The following is a 20,762-nucleotide window of genomic DNA, read 5'->3' on the forward strand; positions in this document are numbered from 1 at the left end:
CAACAGGACGAGCATTAACTCCCATCTGAATATACGTCTATATTAATGAATTATATAGTCAGCAACCCGTGACCCTAAAACTATAATAAGAGGAGAGACGCTGGTGGCTGAGTTCTCTATCGGACTCCTGTCAAACACAGCCGTTCATTTGTCTTTCAGCCATCAGCAGAATTAATTAACAAGAAATGCAAAGGGTCTAAGTGAATGTCAAACAACAGTCCATGTTAATGAAAGACACACCTAAACACTGTTTTCACGCGCTGGAAATATACAGATGAAGCCCAAGTTTACACAGCTTTAATAATCCGGGTTTTGGCACAGAAAATGATATATTTGGGCAGTTAATGTATTGATCTCTTCTGCCCCTCGAGTGCACTTTATTTCACCGCTCATTTATCAATGAATAAAAACACCGATACGCTGTCATAAGAGCTGGTGTGACAACTATAAATGGTTTTACGCTTCCACGTGCATTCATGTTATTATCTAAATAATAATAACGATTTAATGAATTAAAATAGAATTATCATTTTAATGATAATTGCACAAGGACCACAAATAAATTAGATTTAAAAATCTAACGAACAATGAATCTGCGCGTTGTTCTTGCTCACATTCTTTAGGGGTGACATGCATTTGTAGACAAGAATTCATTTTCAGACGATTATGTTTGTGTTTTGGTTCGTTATCACTCTGTAGAGACCTCTGGATGACGAATGGGGCTGTCAGAAAGTTGCCAGTCAAAACATGCACCCCTCCTCTGCTGTAAAATGCCCTACATTCAGATACAGAGCGCTTTCCAAACTTTCTCAAGCGTCTGGAGGGAGACTGAGAGCTAGTCACGCGCTCTTATCAGCTGCGTCAAGCGCGCGACTTAAAGAAATAATACAATTATCAAATGCCTGATTGATAGAGTCATTAATTATCATGCAAACTCAAATATACCGTTCTGACAATAATTAACGATTCTAGCATCTTTCCAACTACCAAACTATTACCCCCCCCCCATCTAATCTACTGCATGATCCACAACTTAAAAAAAAGAGGACAAAAGTCATGCTAAATCAAGACTAAGCGCGAGACAGATGCTCAGCATCATTTCTGTGTCTGTCTGTCCAGAGGCACGTGCTCGTGCGGGAGCGCGATGCGCGCGAGAGTGGGAGGACGCTCGCGCTGACGGGGTTCGAGCACAGCTCACGGTCAGTGCAGTGATGGTGTGAGTGTCCGAGAGCCACCGCCTGGACTCCTCTGACAGGGTAAGTGTGTTTCTCTCGTGAGCGCTTGAACCATGCGTCGCGAGCGCAGGACACCGGAGCGCCTCGGCTTCTGTGTTGTAGTGTGTTTAGACGCGCGCGGCGGCCTGACTAGTTAAGTTAACCAGCGATTCTTTTCTGGAGAGCACATGAAAGTCCACCACCACCACCATCATCATCCATCATCTGTGCTGCTGTTACAGTCGGACATGCTGAAGCCGGGCGAGCCGAGCGGGTCTGCTTTCCTCAAAGTGGACCCGACCTACATCCAGCACTGGCAGCAGCTCTTCCCGCAGAACAGCGCGCTGAAAGCCGCTTCTCTTCCGCCTCCGGTGCCGCAGAGACCCAGCCTGATCTCCTCCAGCTCCTCCAGCTCCAGCGCGTCTCCCGCGGGTCACATCGCGCTGCTCGGACACCCGCTGAGCTCCGACGCCGCCGGAGGATCGTCTCAAGCCAAAGAACTTTGTTTGTCGTCCAACTTTAAGAATGATAAAGGCTCGCGACTGAAGCTGAGCTCCGAGGAGCTGGACTATTATCTGTACGGACAGCAGCGGATGGAGATCATCCCGATCAACAACCACAACGGAGAGCTCAACAACCGTGTGTAGATTCATGCTCTTCCATAACACACACACACACACACACACACACACACTTAAAATGAAGATATGGGGGAAATGGCTCACGTGGGAACTTTTTATTTCTCCAGTGTTTATTTATTTATTTTTAAATAAAACATCAGGGTTCTGGTGCTTTGAAGAACCCAAACAGCATCTGAAGAAGCTGTAATCAAACACCAATAAATATCTGACAGGCTTTATAGAGTTTTTATTTTTATTTATTTTTTTTAACTCAAAATAACTTTATAGTCAACTCAAGAGCGAGAGATGGTCTCAAACACACTTTAGTTTTTGGGGAGTGTTAGCCAAAACGAGCGCTTCATTACAAACGTGTTTCTGTCGATTACTGCTAATTATTATTAGTTATTGAGAAAAAAAATCAATTTACGTTTCGTTGCGTAATGAAATAATTTGAAAATATATTTAAATAAATGCGGTAGCCTACTTAAGAGAATAATTTTTTTGCAACATTACTGCATAGCTGCTATACTCCTCTTAAAACTGTTTCTTGATAGTAATTTTGTAGTGGGCCAAAGATTGTGATTATACTCTATTTACTCTATATTTATTCTCAGGCGTGTTGACTTTTTTGTTCTTAAACCAGATCACTGAGGAATTATCAACGAGCCGGATCGAATATCCTGAAATTATTTATTTAGAAATGAACAAATAGTAGATAGAAATTAAATTTTACTCGTTTTAATTTTGGCTTTATTTTAAAATGCATATTCAACGAACATAATTATTTTTTAGCTGATTTGTTTATTTAAATTGGCTTAAAAACCGAGATGTCTTTAATATTTGTAATTAAAAATCAAATGCATGATAATTAGGCTACACTGATTGTCAATGTCAACAACTGAAATCATTTCTACTCTGAATTCTTCTGAATGCACGCTTCTGAATCTTTATTAATTGCGAAGTAGATTTTGTCCCGTTGTGTTTCCTCTCGCTTTCCGATAATAAAGCTCTTATTATTTTCTGGATAATTAAATGAGCTCTCTCGTGCACGGAGGGAATGCTGTATGAGTGTGTGATGTGAAAGCTTCTGGTGATCAGCAGATCTTCATCGATGAATGCAGCAGCACATGAGGGATGAGAGGACAACACACAATTAATTGCTGTATAGTTTTGTGGAGTGAGTCCGGATCACTGATCGATCTGCTCCATCGGCCCACATTCATCATCCCAACACGGGACATGTGTGTCTCCGGGGGATCCGACACTTCTTTATCTACATGCGCGATCCTCAGCCCATATTTCAGAGCAGTGCAGCTCATTTAGAAAGCGCTTTCCACACAACACATGTACTGCGAATTTCAGATGCACAACGCGATGAAAATATTCTGATGCACAGTAGAAAATAAAAGAAACGCGACTCGAGACTAAATAGCGCTTCAGTTTAGAAGATGATGCACATTGCGTTTTATTTCTGTAGATCACTTTAATGAGCTGCACGCGTTCAAAAATCACAAATATCATTCATATCTATTTCAACTTATAATTTGTTACTCTTTTCTTAGTCGTGCAAATTTTAAGTCAACCACTTAAGCATATTTAGTTTTGTATTTCAAGTCAAATGCACAAAATATTTTTGCATAATTTAAAGTCAGTCATTTAAAGTCAACTGCTTTTTTTTTTGCATAACTTAAATTCAAAAGCACATATTTTTTATCTTTTTGCATAATTTAAAAAGAAATAATTTCAAGTCAAATGCACAAAATATTTCTGCGTCATCTAAAATCAATCATTTAAAATCAACTGCACTTTTTTGTTGCATAACTTAAATTCAAAAGCACATATTTTTTTCCCCATCTTTTAAAATAAATCATTTAAATTAAAATGCAAATGTTTTCAAGTCAATAATTTAAAGTCAAACATAAGCAGATTTTTGAGTGATTAATCTTGTGAAATTATTGAGCTGTTTAAGAATGAAGAATGCATTAGTTGTTTCCCTGCTTTAGGTGTAAAGTTGTTCTTCAGCCTGTACCTACACAATCGTTTTCAGCACAGAAACACAAATGTGTTCAGTTTGTGTGTGACTCAGTGAAGGGGATCTCGGGGGCCGTTCGGGGTCCCATCTGTGTGTGGGTAAATAAGCGTCCCTCTCTCTGTGCCGTCCCTCAGGCTGTGACATGTGTGCGGACAACCGTAACGGAGAGTGCCCCATGCACGGACCCCTGCACTCGCTGCGGAGGCTGGTGGGGACCAGCAGCTCTTCGGTGACCGCTGCTCCTCCAGACGTCCCGGACTGGCTCAGGGATCTTCCTCGTGAGGTGTGTCTGTGCACCAGCACCGTCCCGGGTCTGGGATACGGCATCTGTGCGTCCCAGCGTATCCCACAGGGCACCTGGATCGGGCCCTTCCAGGGCGTCCCGCTGCCGCTGGACAAGGTGCAGTCGGGATCCGTGCGAAACACAAGACACTTATGGGAGGTGAGTGTGTGTGTGTGTGTGTGCAAACAACCTGATGTGTCGAACACAAAGAGGAGCGGGCGAGAAAACCCCACACTCACTAAATAAGGTTAGCAGCTTCACCTCTGATACCAGAGAGAGAGAGAGAGAGAGAGAGAGAGAGAGAGAGAGAGAGAGAGACAGAGAGAGAGAGAGAGAGAGAGAGAGAGAGAGAGAGAGAGAGAGAGACAGAGAGAGAGAGAGAGAGAGAGAGAGAGAGAGAGCAGATGGCTCTCTAAATATAGACATGGACAGATATGATTGGAAGATTACTTAAAAGGGTATTGTGACATTTTACATTCAGTTTGTATTTCATTATTCTGCCATTTTTCAATATAAACAATATAAAAAAAGGAATAAACTCGTGATTTTGAGAAAAAAAGTAAAAGCTTTTTTTCATGTAAGATGATAATTGCAAGAATAAAAGTCAGAATTGTGAGCCAAGAAGTCACAGTTACACTTTTCTAAATTGTTTGACAGAAACAGGCTTAAACATTGTAAGTGTCCAGGGAAGCTTATTTCTATGGATAACAAATAAAAAGGGTAATAGTGACTTTATATCTCACAATACTGATGTATTTATGTATAATAAAAGTCAGAACTGAGATATACATTGATGTGAGGACTGAGGGATACAGAAGTCACAACTACTGTTTTTAATAGTTATTAAAAAATCTGGAGAAAATTTTTGATAAAAGTAAACTCAGAAAAGTCAGAAATGTGAGATAGAAAGTCAAAATGAACTTCTTTCGTATTTTTAATCTGTGACTGAATAAAAAGCAAAATTGTGAGATTTAAACTCAATTCAGAGAAAAAAGGCAAAGCTGCACAATGTTAACTCAAATTAGGTTAAAAACCCCCAGAATTGTGAGGGAAAAAGCTGAAAGTGTGTAATAGAAACTCATTATTAAGACAAAATTGCAAAAAGTAAACCCACCCAAGTTTCTAACGTGGAAATATGAGATATATACTCGTCCTAGAAATAACGTCGTAATTGTGATTATCTTTTTAATATTTGTATTGCGTGGCAGAAGACAGCTTCCACAGATGTGCATAAAGCTAAACTTCTCACGCTCTCAGAAAACAAGGTACAAAAGCTACTAACACGCTCCGTCTAGACGTGCTGCCTCATGACTGCTCCTCTACCTTTTTTATGTGCTTTCATTTTTTCACTCGGAATCATCTGAGAGCTGATGTGAAAGTCTTGCTTTGAGATGGACGTGACACAGAGATGTGACTGAGATTTCACTGTTCCTGGTTCTACAGGAAACATTGCTCTGGATTAAAGCAGACGGTGTGTGTGTGTGTGTGTGTGTGTGAGTGTGAGAGCAGGGAATGAAAGGCTGGAGCGTGTAGAATGTAAACACGTGAGCTGAGATCTGCTGTGAGCGCCGCTGAATGATTCTCTGGAGTGTGTCAGAAATCACTGCTAATGGAGAATGAATCAGCGCCTGGGTTCGGCCGAGTGTTATTGCTGCTCGCTAGCTCCACAGATTCATATTTACGCTGTTAGATCATCTATTAGTTTAATACGAGCGAAACGGATCACACGCCGCGCTCATTACAGACGGTCCAGCGTTTGATGAAGTCTGTCTGACCTTTTATTGACGTGTTATTACGCTCACAGCTGATGGATGGACGTCTGTCGCGTTAAACACCTGATGGCAGACATTTATTCAGTCAATTAGGAGCAAATTAAACTCTTTAAATGACAGAGATATAAAACAGAGATAATGATAGTCCAGGTGTAATTCATTAGAGAAGCACACATGTTTTGTGTGTGTGTGTGTATCTATATATAAAAAAGATGTGTGTTTCTCTAATAACAATATTTTTAATTGTAACTTTTTTTTTAATTATAACTTAATTAATTAATTGCATAATTATAACGTTAAATGAGAGAAGCAATGACTTGACATTATTAAAGGGATCATATGATGCTTGTCAAAGATCATTATTTTGTGTATTTGGTGTAACAGAATATGTTGACATGCTTTAATGTCATAAAAACACATTATTGTTCAAATACTGTACATTATTGTAGGTCCTCTAAGCCCCGCCTCTCTCAAACGCCTTGTTTTCTACAAAGCCCCTCCTTCTGACAAGCACAGTCGGCTCTGATTGGCCAGCTGACCCCAGTGCATTGTGATTGGCCGGACACTGCAAGCACTCGTGGGAAATGTAACGCCCCTTTCCATAATCACCAGCTTCACCTTTCAAAATAAATGTAAAGACAGTTAATAATGTGTTTAGTTTTACCATCAGTTCAAGCTGAAAGAGGACGTCGTGATTTCCACATAGTGATGTAGACATGTGGGGGCGTGTTCAAACAAGGTGTTTTAGGGGGCGTGGCAGAGTCTTAACTTTGATCTTCTTCATGCACCAAGAGCTTGTTACACTCCAAAGAGAAATCTCATCATATGATCCCTTTAACATAAGGAGCTTAAGAAATAAATTTGAAAATTGAGTTTCAGGTTCATTCTAATAGACTCTTCAGACAGTGTGAGATGACAGACGAGGCGCCACGTTAAATACATTTGAACATGTTATTATTCCTATAATTAATCGCACCTCATGAACGTGTTAAATGCTCAGCTCTGATATGTATGTATGTATATGAGGGATAAATCAGATGAAGCTGCTGCTCTGATGTAAACACAGGTTTATTCGGTCCGTTCCTTCGCTTCTTTCTTTGGTCTGTCAGAGCGCTGCAGAATTATTACGCCCGCTTTTCCCACCCTGAGTCTGGAATGCTTTTCTAAAGAATATTGTACACACGTCTCTCGTCGATATTGCCCATTATCAGCCATATTTACCAGCTATAAATCGAGCGAATAGTTCTGTTTGGTGATGTTTGACCGTCGGCGTGTCCAACTCAAACATCTCTGCGCTGACACGCGTGAGTCTCGCCCAATAAATAGCGTGTCTTGTTAGAGCTGCTGTCATGATGCTGAGAGCGTGACGCGAGTAATGTGACATTTAGAAACTAAACACTGTACCTGTGCGGTGAATTATCCTGGAGCTCGTGTAAAGTGTGTCAGCATGTGTTTCTGGACGTCTCGCAGGACACAGTGAGGAGAGCTTGAGTTATGGAGGAAGATCACATTTAAAGCGATAGTCACACATTCTCTCGTGTCGTTCCAAACCTGCTTGTGCTTCTTTCTTTCTTCTGCTGAACACAAAAGAAGATATTTTGAAGCATGTTGGGAACCAAACAGATGACGGTAGCCATTGACTTCCATTGTATTTTTTGAGCATACTGTAAACCAGAATGTCATAGTTTCTTTAAGTGTACTGTCCCTTTAAATACAGTCTACAGCAGTGTTGTTTCTATTAATAGTTTTATTGTTAATGTTTTTTTTTAATAATGAATAGTTTTATTATACATTTTTATTAATAGCTTTTATTATTAATATTTGTTATTTAATTTTTTGAAACGTGAGTATGAGAAATGTATGATTATATATATTTTTTAAGTTGTAGTGTTTTTTTGTATTTTTTTCTTAGGGTTATTTACATTTTTTTATATGGTTATTTTTTTTATTATTTAAGTTTTAGTTATTTACTACATATAGTTAAATAAAATTTGAATTTACATTTTTGTAAATGAAATTTGTGACTTTTTTATTATTTTGTTAATTGTTTTTATTCTAATTTCTTTTCAAAAACTAGTTTTTTAATTTTTTTAATTTTATTTCAATTAACAAAGAATGTTCTGATAACACTTTACAATACGGTTTCATTTGTTGACATTAGTTAATCACATTAGTTAACACAAACTAACATTTATTAATCTCAGTTAATGTTGATTCCAACAATTCCTAATGCATTATTAAAATCTAAAGTTGTTTCTATTAAGGTTATTTAATAGCCTTGAGCTGACATGAACTAATATTGAACAGTTATGTTATTAATGCATTAAATATAGTTATGTAACAAGGGTTTTGAATGGTTTTAGTGAAGGATAATAACTTATTAACCGGTTCCAAAAGTGAAAAGACGTCGACTGATTCTGTGCTGGAGCAGAAAATAGTCTGAGCGTGACTGAATGCTTTCATGAAACACAAATATCTCCAGATGAGGCTGATACAGCTGCTGGGGATAATATTTGCTCATTGGCTGAAGGTGATGATGTCGTGGCGGTGGGCCGCGGGCCAGGATAATTATTTTATTTCTGCTCTTGTTTAACGTGGGTTGGCTGTGTAATTTGTCACTGAAGTTATTTTATGCTTCACTTGTGAAAAGAAAGCATCTCGAGAGTTTCATCTGAACGTAGAGCGCACTGCATCTGTGACTGATGAAGAAGATGAAGCTTGGGCCGAGAGAGTTTCTGGTGTGTTTTAATGCGTCTGCAGCGATAACAAGCGCCACTATCACCTCCAGAGACGTGTTTGCATGCTCAGAGCGCTCCGCTGCAGACCTCTGCGTGTTCCTGTGATAAAGCGCTGAGCGTAATGGCTGTCGGCCCTGATTCACTCGCTGTAATGAGGGCAGGAGGTCACTGCGGCTGTCGGCCGGGTCACCAGCGGTCAGCCGCTCTATTTACAGCTGTCGCTCAGAGCCGTAAACGCCGTCTGGAGAGACTGAGCAGTGAGTAACAGGAGCCCGTCAGATCCCATCCGTCACAGATCTCAGATCCCTGACACAGTTCTGAGCGCAAAAGATTCGGTTTTAAACTCACAAAAGTGCATTCTGCGGTGAAAATGATCGTGTTGCACTAAAATCAATTTTGTATTAAAATAAGCTTGTGCACAACCATTGCACAACATCAGAAAGATCATGAAGCGTGCTGCACTACTACCTTCACATTTGTAGTTTTGAAATATCACTAGGCATCGGTCATTAAACACAGCAGACGGACTGAAATATCGACGACTGCAGGTTGATTTATCTGAATCACTTCTGTTTTTCTTCATATGACACGAGGACGACTGTGAGTGCTGACGGTGTTTGTGGATGTCTCTCTTCTAGATCTACGATCAGGAGGGAACCTTACAGCACTTTCTTGACGGGAACGAGCCCAGTAAGTCGAGCTGGATGAGGTACATCCGCTGCGCCAGACACTGTGGAGAGCAGAACATGATGGTGGTGCAGTACAGGTAGAGAAACTAACTAACTTAACTAAACCAACCCACACCAGCACTAACCGCCTGAAGAGATGAACACATCCAGTCGACAGTGAGAGAGATCTGACAAAACCTGCAGAGATACAGGAGTAGAGTAATACTCTACAAATACTACAGCTATTGCTCATGGATTATAGTATTTATAATTAACAGCATACAGAGTAAAGAAAATTGTACAAAATGCACAAAAATCAGCAAGTGGTGTCCACACACTAAAAAGATAACAGACCACAGAGGTCCGAATGTCTTAATTATTTTAAAATTTAATTGTATTATTTCTACAATATTTTTAAAATTTTAAAAGATATGTTTGGATAAACACTCATGGCCTGTTTTATTCATTTATTTTTAAATATTATTTTTAAATTAATAATATTATTAAAACGATAAAAGATACAGTACATTTTATAGATCTTTGTTGTCTTTTTTTGTATTATTCTTTTTTTTTATCTTTTTAAATATAAAAAATAATAACCTTTGCAGTTGGGTTTATGTTTATTTATTTTATAATTTCCTTCATTTTTAAATCCAAAAATATATATTTTGATAAACCTTTTTATTTATTTATCTTTCTTAAATATAAACAAAACTATATATATATATATATATATATATATATATATATATATATATATATATATATATATGGTCTTTTTATTTTTTTTCAATTAATCATTTAAATATTTTTCTTTAATCTAAAAAAATAATAATAAAATATATATTTTGATAGATCTCTGTGGTCTAGGGATCTGTTTAGTGTGCAGACAAAACTGGCTGCTTTTTGTATGTAAAACCTCCCAAAACCTCCTTATAAAGTAAAAATGATATTAAAAAATTAAGTATTAAAAAAAAATTATTCTACAAATGTTCTGTCAGTGTTAGGTTGTAGTTTATCTAACTAGCTGTATATAAAATCAGCAGAAGTCTACACAGTGTCTGTTTTTATTGTGATGTGCTCCCAACACTGAGAGCTCAGAAAGGGTTTTTAATGTGGAGCTGATCTTCTTGGTGTAAGTCCGTGTTGAAGGGCGAGTCTCACGCGTGTGTGGGTCCAGATCATATGTTGATGTTCAATATCTTGATGGAATCCTCTTCAAAGCCGCCGGTGATGGATGGAGTCCGAGGCGCTGTTTGGTTTCGCTCTACTGGCATGTCCCGTGCAGGGGGCGTCCTTTATGACCTACCCCACCACAACACTAAATCGCTGTCAGCGTGGGGGCCGGAGGGCTTTGATCTGCACAGATTCATGCGTGTTTTGGAGGTGACGGCAGGCTTGTAAGAGCCGGTGTTGGTTTACTCGGTCTGAGCGTGCAGGACCACCCATCGCTCCCCAAACAGACTCTTTCAGCGGCCCGCCGACTCATTGAGTCCCACTGCCTTCACTGGAGCGCCGCAGTGTTTATGTTGAGCCAAGCCGAGCTGAGAGACGTGTTTTCTCTCTCTCTCTCGCTTATGAGATGTTGCTGATTTATGGACTCGGCTCTTGTTTTATTTTGATGTCGTGGTGGAAAGAATTAATAAAATGCACTGATCTCAGCAATTTCAGCAGGACCAAAGAGTCAAACTTTTGTAGGTTTTTTTCCTCTGTAAGAGAAAATAGAGCTGTATCCAGCGAATAAAGGACGAATAGAGTTAGTCTGGCTAGCTGCTCGTCTAAACATAATATATGCTTTATTATTTTTTACATTTATTAAATCTAAATATATATTTTATTATTTTTATCATTTATTATTATTTTTTTCATCATAAATAAACAATAAAATATATTTTATTGATAGACCTTTGTGTTTTTTTATATACGGTATACACTGGAGAAATACATACGTACAGTACATGTGTAACAGTAAATTGGATCCGTGCGGCTCTTAAAGTGACAGCAGCCTAATTTTCCTGATTCCTCAATTTTAAAATCAAAAAATCGTAGCAAAACATACCATTTGTAATTTTCTTTTTGTGTGCGCAGACAACATTTGATGATTGTAGACGGTTTTTCTGAGTGAGTCCGCAGTGAATACTTTTATATTGAAAGAGACTGAAACAGGGTTGTAAACAAGTATGTTCTTTATACTTTCAACAACAGCCTGTAATACGCAGTTAACAAACGCAGTGATCAGTGTTGTCACCAGAAATCATCCCTTAACAGATCAAGGATAGTAAGACAGAGATATGGCTTTCCGACCAATGTTTTATTGTGAATATGAGATTGAGCTGAAGAACGAATGCTGTGTCAGATGCAGATAATCACACTCGCTCAGTCCATCTCTCTCATCATACTCTACATAATACAGAGAGCTTTAATACAGTGATACAATAAGCTTTCATGAAGCAACTCAATGTTCCTTTATTACTAAAGTTGTAAAGTGATGTTCTTTTATTAGTAAGTAGTTAGTTATAGTTTTCTAAGCAGTGCATTCATGTTTCAGGTCGTGTATCTTCTACCGGGCGTGTGCAGATATTCCTCGAGGAACAGAGCTCCTGGTTTGGTACAATGACAGCTACACGTCTTTCTTCGGGATCCCGCTGCAGTGCGTCGCACAAGACGAAAACCGTAAGAGAAACTCTTCTGCATCAGTCTCATCTGAACATTATTTCCACTAGGGATGCACGATATATCGGCCGATACCATATTATTGTGTTTATTTTGTGCATAGAAATCTGGTTTATCTCATATAGATAAAGCTTATACAGCGTCAATAGAGTGTTTCAGTTTGCTGGTGATTATTTAGCTCAGTGCACAGCATTAATAACTACAATTTGGACTGTCATATATATTATATAAACATTATAATGAGAACACTATTATAATAAAAATCTTGTGAATTATTTTGGATTGGTTTCCATGTTTCAGCATGTTGTTGTGTAAAGAGCCAATAGTGCATGCACAACAGAAGTTCTTATAATGTAAATTAGCTTGAGTTCACTTGTGCATTTGCATCTTTTTGTACATATATAATTTGTAATGTTATGTTTATGTTGGATAACTTTCTGATTAATCTCAAATAGGATGTGTTCCTTGCGTTAAATAAGCTGGCAGCACTTCAGTTTATTTTATTTACTTTTAAGGTTGCTTTATGTTTGATTTTTGTGAAGTGTTTAGTGCCTTTTAATGGTGAGACTTTTTTGGTAATCATAAAAAATTGGATTTAGATTAATTGGCCAAAGTATCGGTTATCACCTTTCATGGATTGAGAATTATCGGTTATCGGTATCGGCCAAAATGTTATATATCGGTGCATCCCCGATTTCCTCTGGACACACTGATGCCTTATATAGTTATATAGGATAGTATTTTTTGAGGATTTGTTTTTTCATAATAACTTTTCAATTTACAAGAAAATATCTGAGTTACTTTTTCAAAAGATTAACACCAGTTTTCTTTGTTTTCTCATTTATTGACTGAAAAGTCTCCAGCCCCCAAATCTGGAGAAATCAGAAGTACAGAGGCGTGTAGTTCTAGACTAAATGTGAATGTGCATTAATTCATCCTCGCAAAAAACGACAACAACAACAAAAAAAAACAGGTTTATTATTCATCAAAATGAATTAAAACAGTGAAATGCAAACTTAGTATATGACGCAAACCTGTAATAATTAAATATGTTAAATGACACAAATGTATCCAATCGCATTTTATTAAGAAATATCTTTGCTGCTTACCTTTGATGATCCAGTTTAAATATACTAATTAGCAAAAATGACTTTAGATAAATTAACAATTGTGCTTCATTGTTTTTAATTTTTTTATTGCCGAAGAGTGAACTTTCTTCTCGTGTGTTTTACTCTACAGACGTGAATTTACTTTCCTTCAGCCTTAGGTTTATTCATTACACTTTTTGGTTTTGGCTTTAAGATTTGCTCTAAATAGAACTTATCTTAAAAACAATCAAGCCCTGTTCATATTTAAAAAGTAACACAAAAGTAACGCAAAAGTACTGTAATGCATTACTTTCCATAAAAAGTAACTAAGTAACGTAATTAGTTACTTTTTTAGGGAATAATGCGTTACTTTTAAAAGTAACTTTCCCCGACACTGGCGATGATCATAGTAGCCAATCACAGAGATATCTGAGCTGGCCAATCAGAGCTGTTTGAGAATCCGTTCAAAATGTTAGCGGGAAATGCTGGCATCACATTGTTTTTTTTTTCAGTACTGACATTAAAACTTCTGCAACACAGTGTGTTATTATTTTTATTTAAAACCAGTGACTGGAATCAGAGGAATGGCCCAGCTCTGTTTCTTCAGTGTTCATGTTCTCCGTCTGCTCCGGGACCTGAGAGCCAATCTGACAGTGCAGTGTTTACAGCAGACAGACTTTATGAGCTCTGATGTGTTTAGACAGCGCTCTTTCCTTCCAATGCTGCTCTAAAGTGTGTCGTGTGATCTGTGCTGCTGAGAAATACTGCGAGAGAGAAGCTGCGATCAGAAAGCCATTGACACAGATGAAGACTCAGATCTGCTGGACAGAGATCGGTGTGTTTCTCCACGCTGGGTCTGATCTCAGGTCAGCGGCTGGAGCTTCATGCTGCACTGAATGCGCAGGCGTTATTCAATCAGAGATCTGTCACATGTCTCGTCTTACAGTCGGATAATTCAGTGTTTATGCACACAGTGTGCCGTTTCTGAACATAAGAAGCGTCTGAAGACGTCGGTTCCCTGTCCGAGATTTGACTCCATGGCTGATCCTCTAATGCTGTTTAGTGATTTTCACATTACATTTATTAAATGTGTTTTTAATGATATACGATTATCATATACAGCTTTATGTCTATGTGTTGATTGTATTAAATGTATTAAATAATACAAAATTTGAACAGTTTGAATTTTTTAAAGAAATGAACACTTATTCAGCAAGGACGCATTAAATTGATCAAAAGTGACATTAATATAGCATTTATAATGTTACAAAATATTTTTTTTCACATAAATGCTGTTTTTTTTAAACTTTCTGTTCATCTGTGAATCCTAAAAAATAAAAAGCATCACAGTTTCCACAAAAATATTAATGTGTTAAACACTGATAATAATCAGAAATGTTTCTTGAGCAGTAGATCATCATATTTTCATGATTTCTGAAGATCATGTGACACTGAAGACTGGAGGAATGATGCTGAAAATACAGAAATACATTACACTTTAATAACAGATTTGAATATGTTGAATATGAAACTCATGTTTCTCGGCTTGACTCGGGTGTTCTTCTCTGTTTCTGTGGCAGTGAACGTGCCGTCTTCTGTCATGGAGGCAATGTCTCGTCAGGACTCGCTCCAGCCCTTCAGTAAGAGTCCCAAACCCTCGTCTTCCTCGCTGCTGCCGCGCTCCATGGTCTTCCCTCAGACGCCCTGCTCTCGGAGCTTCTCTCTGCTGGACAAGAGTCACGTGGAGTCCAGCCTGAGTCAGATGAGCGGGAAGAACCAGCGAGTGCTGGCCAGCCCCACGTCCACCAGCCAGCTGAGCTCCGACTTCAGCGACTGGCATCTGTGGAAGTGTGGCCAGTGCTTCAAGACCTTCACGCAGAGGATCCTGCTGCAGATGCACGTGTGCACGCAGAACCCCGACAGGTACGAGAGCACGCCGAAACAAGCAGCGCTCCACTCTGCAGCGCTCTCTACAGTAAAGCTTCACGGGAAAATAACAGCAACAATGTTGCAAAGTGCATCAGTTCAGTTTCAGTGAAGTCATTATTTAGATCAATTCTGATTCAATTCAGTTCAATGAAAGTGTCAATATTGCAATGTTCGTCAATTAATCAGCCATCGATTCTAATATCGAATATAAGCAGCTCTGCAGAAGCAAAACTTGTCATCATTCAGTTCAATTCCATGTTGATTCAGTTCAGTTCAATAACACCAATGCTGCAAAGTCGATCAACTATAAAAACTAATTAAATTCTTCAATTTTTAACTTAATTCAAAATTAAAATTCATTTATAAAACAGCTCTACAGAAGAAGAGTGTCATAATTCAGTTTAATGTTGATTCAGTTCAGTCCAAGAAGTCAATTTGGCAAAATTCATGAATTATAAAAAAAATTCAGTTTTTTTTTTATTCTTATTCTGAGACTTTATTGATATCTATTAGCAGCTCTGCAGAGGACAACATTTTCATCATTCAGTTCAGTTTAATAATAGAGACAGTGTTGCAAAATTAATCAATTCTAAAATAAATTCAATTCTTTAATTCTAAATTTGAAATTCAGGTGTTAACTATAAAGCAGTTCTACAGAAGATAAAAGTGTCATAATTCAGTTCATTTCAGATTCAGTTCAGGTCAATAACAATTTTGACACAAATTCAACTTGATTCTTAATTTGAAATTTGATTCTTAACCAGTTTTATTTTAATATCGATGAGATATTACAGTTTTTATTAATATTTTGAATGCTTTATTTTTATATTTTATTTTAAAGTTTAATTGTTTTTGTCACTTTTATTAGTTTTTGTTATTTTGAAATATTTTTTATATATTTTTAGTTATTTTAGTACATAATATTTTTGTATTATATTTTATTCTAGTTCATTTTTATTTTATTTCATGTAGCATTTTTTTTTTTTTTTAAAGGTTTTACTTTCAGTTAACTGTAAAAATGTATAAAGCTGTCAAAAGTGTCATATTTAATTAAACTGTTGTAAAATTAATTAGTTATAAAACAAATTTGATTCTTAACTCAAACCTGCATTTCATCAAGATCAGTTTTCTTCTCATCTGATATTCTCAGTGCAGTGAAATCAATAATATTTCTGAATATAGATGAATAGAGTTATGATCGTTCGGACACGTGTCCTGAGCACTGGACGTTCTCCACAAGAGATGATTTTCCCGTGTAACATCGTCTCTAAACCTAATTAAACACGGCCGAGCATGTATTGGGATATTTAGCTTCGCTCTGTTTTGTGCTGCCTTCAGTTCTTATAAATCAGCTGCGCGTCACAACGAAATCCCAGTCCAGACGTGATGCAGAGGAAAACAGATGCCACTTATTCAATAAACTAATATTCATACAGAAGAAAAATGTTTGCGGGATGAAGTCAATGTGAGGTTTTGTCGATGCCCAACTTTATGACCCCGAGGCGCAGATAAAATTTAGCTGAACGAGGCAATCCAGGACGATCTGTGGGAAATGATCTCGCCGATGCTTTATGGCCTTTGGCTTATACATATTTATTGATGTTTAGTTTATATGTACATTTGAGAGAGGATAAATCACGGCATCATTGCAGAACAAAGCTGATGTGCTGCTCTCAGCTCGAGGTGTTTTTCTTCTTTTTGTTCGCTCGCATCAATCTCAGCGATGACACGTTTCATTAAAGAGTAAAGAGCCATTTATTACCATATCGAGCAGAAGAAATATTCTCCTGCTGCAAGACTCAAATAAGACATTAGAGGAATCTCAGTGTGTGTGTGTGTGTGTGTGTGTGTGTGTGTGTGTGTGTTGGAGGTCCGGGGGGTTATTTATGTCCGTCCCGCTCCGGACGCTGGAGCAATAAACAATAAGTGTCCATGAATCTGTCGTCTGCTGTAGTTAAAGCAGCGCACACATTCATCATCTGAAGATATTCAGCATCAGACAGAGAAACTTCAGTCCCTCGCTCAGCTTCATCACGAAACACTGACGTCAGAGCTGGAACATTTCGGCTGTACACATAGATAATCATTTCTTATTGCTTTTGTTTTCTTTTTCAGAAACAATTTTTCACATTTAATTTGAAATCATTGTTGCCCAACATTTAAAAACATCATAGTTTTCCACATTAACATCTTGATATTATTTGAAACATATGAGCAGTATGCACATGCACTAAAAAAACATTTCTTGAAGAAAAAAAGATAGATATGTATATAAAACTCTTAAAATAAAATTATATATATATAATTTAAGGAATAATTTTAAGAATTTAATAAATATTAACATATATATATATATATATATGTTATATATATAAATGGATAAAAGACGGAAAAAGGGTTTAAGCATTAAAACTATAAGTGTAATACTGCTTTAAACTGTTGTTGCCCCCCCCCCCAAAAAAAAATTAAAAAGTTTTCTGTTTAATTCAATTGCATTTTTGTTTTTGTTTTTCTGAGCAAAAAAATAAATATCATACATGTTCCCTTGATTTACAGAAGAGACCCACTAAAATCTCATTCAGTAACAATCTTGTCAGGCATATTTACAACAAAACATTTACAATTTATGACACATTAAAACAATAATTACTTTCACACCAAATACTAATGATTTGTAATTTTAATTTTCTTAAATGTGCCACTATCCAAGGTTTTGCCCATTTGTCAGTAAGAATGTTTTTACTCATTTAAAACACAATCAAATTTAATATGCTCCCTTAATCTTTTATATATATTAATATGTACAGGTCAGAATAAACATGTTACACTAAATGACTGTAACATTATTTCAACCAAATTTTGAGATTTTGTCCTCCAAAAACTTCTTTGAAACCTTAAAAGAAGATAATTAACTTACATTTAATGTGCTTTCTATGGACATGAAATCACTTTTGTAGACATCTTAACGTCTTTGACCAAAATACATGTTTAGAACTTTTCAATAATTTTCTTTGCTAAAAACTATTTTTTTATAAATATAATATAATATATAACAATAACTACATATATAATTCTTGTAAATAAAATTGAATATATGAAATTCTATATATGAGCGCAGTAAAGACGTCTGTGAGACGGCCGGTGCTGATGAGGGTCACTCTGTGTTTCAGGCCGTATCAGTGCGGTCACTGCTCGCAGTCGTTCTCGCAGCCGTCCGAGCTCCGCAATCACGTGGTCACACACTCCAGTGACCGGCCCTTCAAGTGCGGCTACTGCGGCCGAGCCTTCGCCGGAGCCACCACGCTCAACAACCACATCCGCACACACACCGGGGAGAAGCCTTTCAAGTAAGTACCAGTGAGTACCAGCTGTTCCTCCAGCACCTTAACCCTTCAGTCACCACCACACTGAGCTCCTGACATCTGAGCCCTTCACCTCGCTTTATGACTCCTGCTTTCAAACACTCCAGAAAATATATATATATATATATATTATTTATTTTTTATATTTATTTATTATAAAAAAATATATACAATTTTATAAACATATATAGTTATAGAGCTGGGTCTGTTACTAATTCCAAAGAACATGACAAACATTGTCATTAGTAACATAATTCATTACATTACACATCTTAGGTCGTTTAATCAGACTGGTTTTAGATTACTTCTGACATAACTCAATCTGTGTGTGTGAGTGTGAGCGAGTGTGTGTGTGTGTGAGTGTGAGCGAGTGTGTGTGTGTGAGTGTGAGCGAGTGTGTGTGTGTGTGTGTGTGAGTGTGAGCGAGTGTGTGTGTGAGCGAGTGTGTGTGTGTGAGTGTGAGCGAGTGTGTGTGTGTGTGTGTGAGTGTGAGCGAGTGTGTGTGAGCGAGTGTGTGTGTGAGTGTGAGCGAGTGTGTGTGTGTGAGTGTGAGCGAGTGTGTGTGTGTGTGTGTGTGTGTGTGAGTGTGAGCGAGTGTGTGTGTGTGTGAGTGTGAGCGAGTGTGTGTGTGTGTGTGTGAGTGTGAGCGAGTGTGTGTGAGTGTGAGCGAGTGTGTGTGTGAGTGTGAGCGAGTGTGTGTGTGTGAGTGTGAGCGAGTGTGTGTGTGTGTGTGTGAGTGTGAGCGAGTGTGTGTGTGTGAGTGTGAGCGAGTGTGTGTGTGAGTGTGAGCGAGTGTGTGTGTGAGTGTGAGCGAGTGTGTGTGTGAGTGTGAGCGAGTGTGTGTGAGTGTGAGCGAGTGTGTGTGTGTGTCTGTGTGTGTGTGTGTGTGTCTGTGTGTGTGTCTCTCTCTGTGTTTTTGTGTGTGAGTATCTGTGTGTGTCTCTGTGTGTGTCTCTCTCTCTGTGTGTGTTTGTGTGAGTGTCTCTCTGTGTGTGTGTGAGTGTGTGTGTGTGTATCTGTGTGTGTTATCTGGAGCTGCTGCTGGTGAGTGTGTGTCTTGTACGGTTCTCTCTCAGACGTGCATCAGTTGTAGTTCAGTAGTGAATCAAGCGTCTAATAAAGCATCAGTGCAACACAAGCGTGTCATCAGTGTTTCAGCAGACGATCATCAGAAGCGCTCAGGAATCTCTCGCTGATCAATAACCCTGAGCTTCTCTCATCGACAACACACAGCTGTCACCAGAGTCAGGAACACAGATTATATTCATATTACTCATTCAAATTAAATAAGTTAATGCTAAAACTAAGAACGACTGTCTATCAATGGAGTCAGACAATTAAACTGCTTTAATATTTGCGGTTATATATCTTGTTTTATATTTGTTCTGAATGCATTCGTTAGTGACTTTGATGCAGTTAGAAAATGCTTTTACCCAAAGTGTTTGAATATAAAGTTATTATTTTCGTTTGTGAAGTTGCTGTGCGCTTTTCAGACTGAAATCAGCTGCAGAGTGACTCTGGTTGTAGATTGTGAAGTGACCGAGTCCCAAATCTCACTTTTCTTCCTGATCTGTGTGTGACACTGATGCGGGGCCCGATCTGGACAGGGGTCTCCGGGGGCCGCCCATCCTCACACATTACTGACAGGCTCTCTGCAATTACAGCCGCTTTCAGCTGTGTGTGTGTGTGTGTGTGTGTGTGCAGGTGTGAGCGGTGCGAGCGCAGCTTCACGCAGGCCACTCAGCTCAGCAGACACCAGCGGATGCCCAACGAGTGCAAACCCATCAGCGAGAGCAGCGAATCAATCGAGGTGGATTAACTGATTGACCGGCCGGAATTAAACAGCCAGAGAAAATCATGATTAAATGTCACGGACACTTAAGCAAAACCAAAGATTTCCTCGGAGAAACTCTCAATCACACGCAGAAAACCAAAAGCAGTTATAAAGTAAGTGAGATGTTAAGAGACATCGATCCTGGCACAGGTGGGGGCGGGGCTATAGGGGGCGGGGCTATCTGTGAGATTATTTATTCATGAGTTCCTGAAATGAGACTGTGTTTAGAAGACAAGAACAGAACAGCAAAAACTCATGTTCTTCATCAGCATTTCTGATTGTTTTCCAGTACAAATCATTAAATCAAGAAACGTTTATTCTAGATTGAATGCAGAAAGACTTGCAATATTAAGATATTACTTAAAAAAAATATAAAAATAGAAATTCAAAATGACATGCCATAAAAAAATCTTATTTTAAGTTTATGCTTAAACTAATGATAATAAATAAATAAAATATTAAATAAAAAATATTTTTATTCCATTAGCATTTTAAGAACTTATTTTAATTAATTGTTTTATTTTAAAAAATATTATTTAATTATTTTAT

At 37.9% G+C, this 20,762-nt stretch overlaps 1 protein-coding gene across 1 annotated transcript; it reads left to right on the forward strand.

The window, feature by feature from the left end:
- The first annotated feature begins 1,121 nt into the window (after positions 1-1,121).
- LOC128018085 (putative histone-lysine N-methyltransferase PRDM6) lies at positions 1,122-20,353 on the forward strand. The gene is made up of 7 exons (XM_052603465.1): positions 1,122-1,853; positions 4,001-4,308; positions 9,298-9,425; positions 11,876-12,000; positions 14,669-15,011; positions 18,188-18,364; positions 20,084-20,353. The coding sequence occupies exons 1-7, from the start codon at positions 1,403-1,405 to the stop codon at positions 20,196-20,198; spliced, it is 1,647 nt and encodes a 548-aa protein (XP_052459425.1). The 5' UTR covers positions 1,122-1,402; the 3' UTR covers positions 20,199-20,353.
- Positions 20,354-20,762: the final 409 nt, after the last annotated feature.

Source organism: Carassius gibelio, chromosome A8 (genome assembly GCF_023724105.1).
Source record: "Carassius gibelio isolate Cgi1373 ecotype wild population from Czech Republic chromosome A8, carGib1.2-hapl.c, whole genome shotgun sequence".
NCBI lineage: Eukaryota > Metazoa > Chordata > Actinopteri > Cypriniformes > Cyprinidae > Carassius > Carassius gibelio.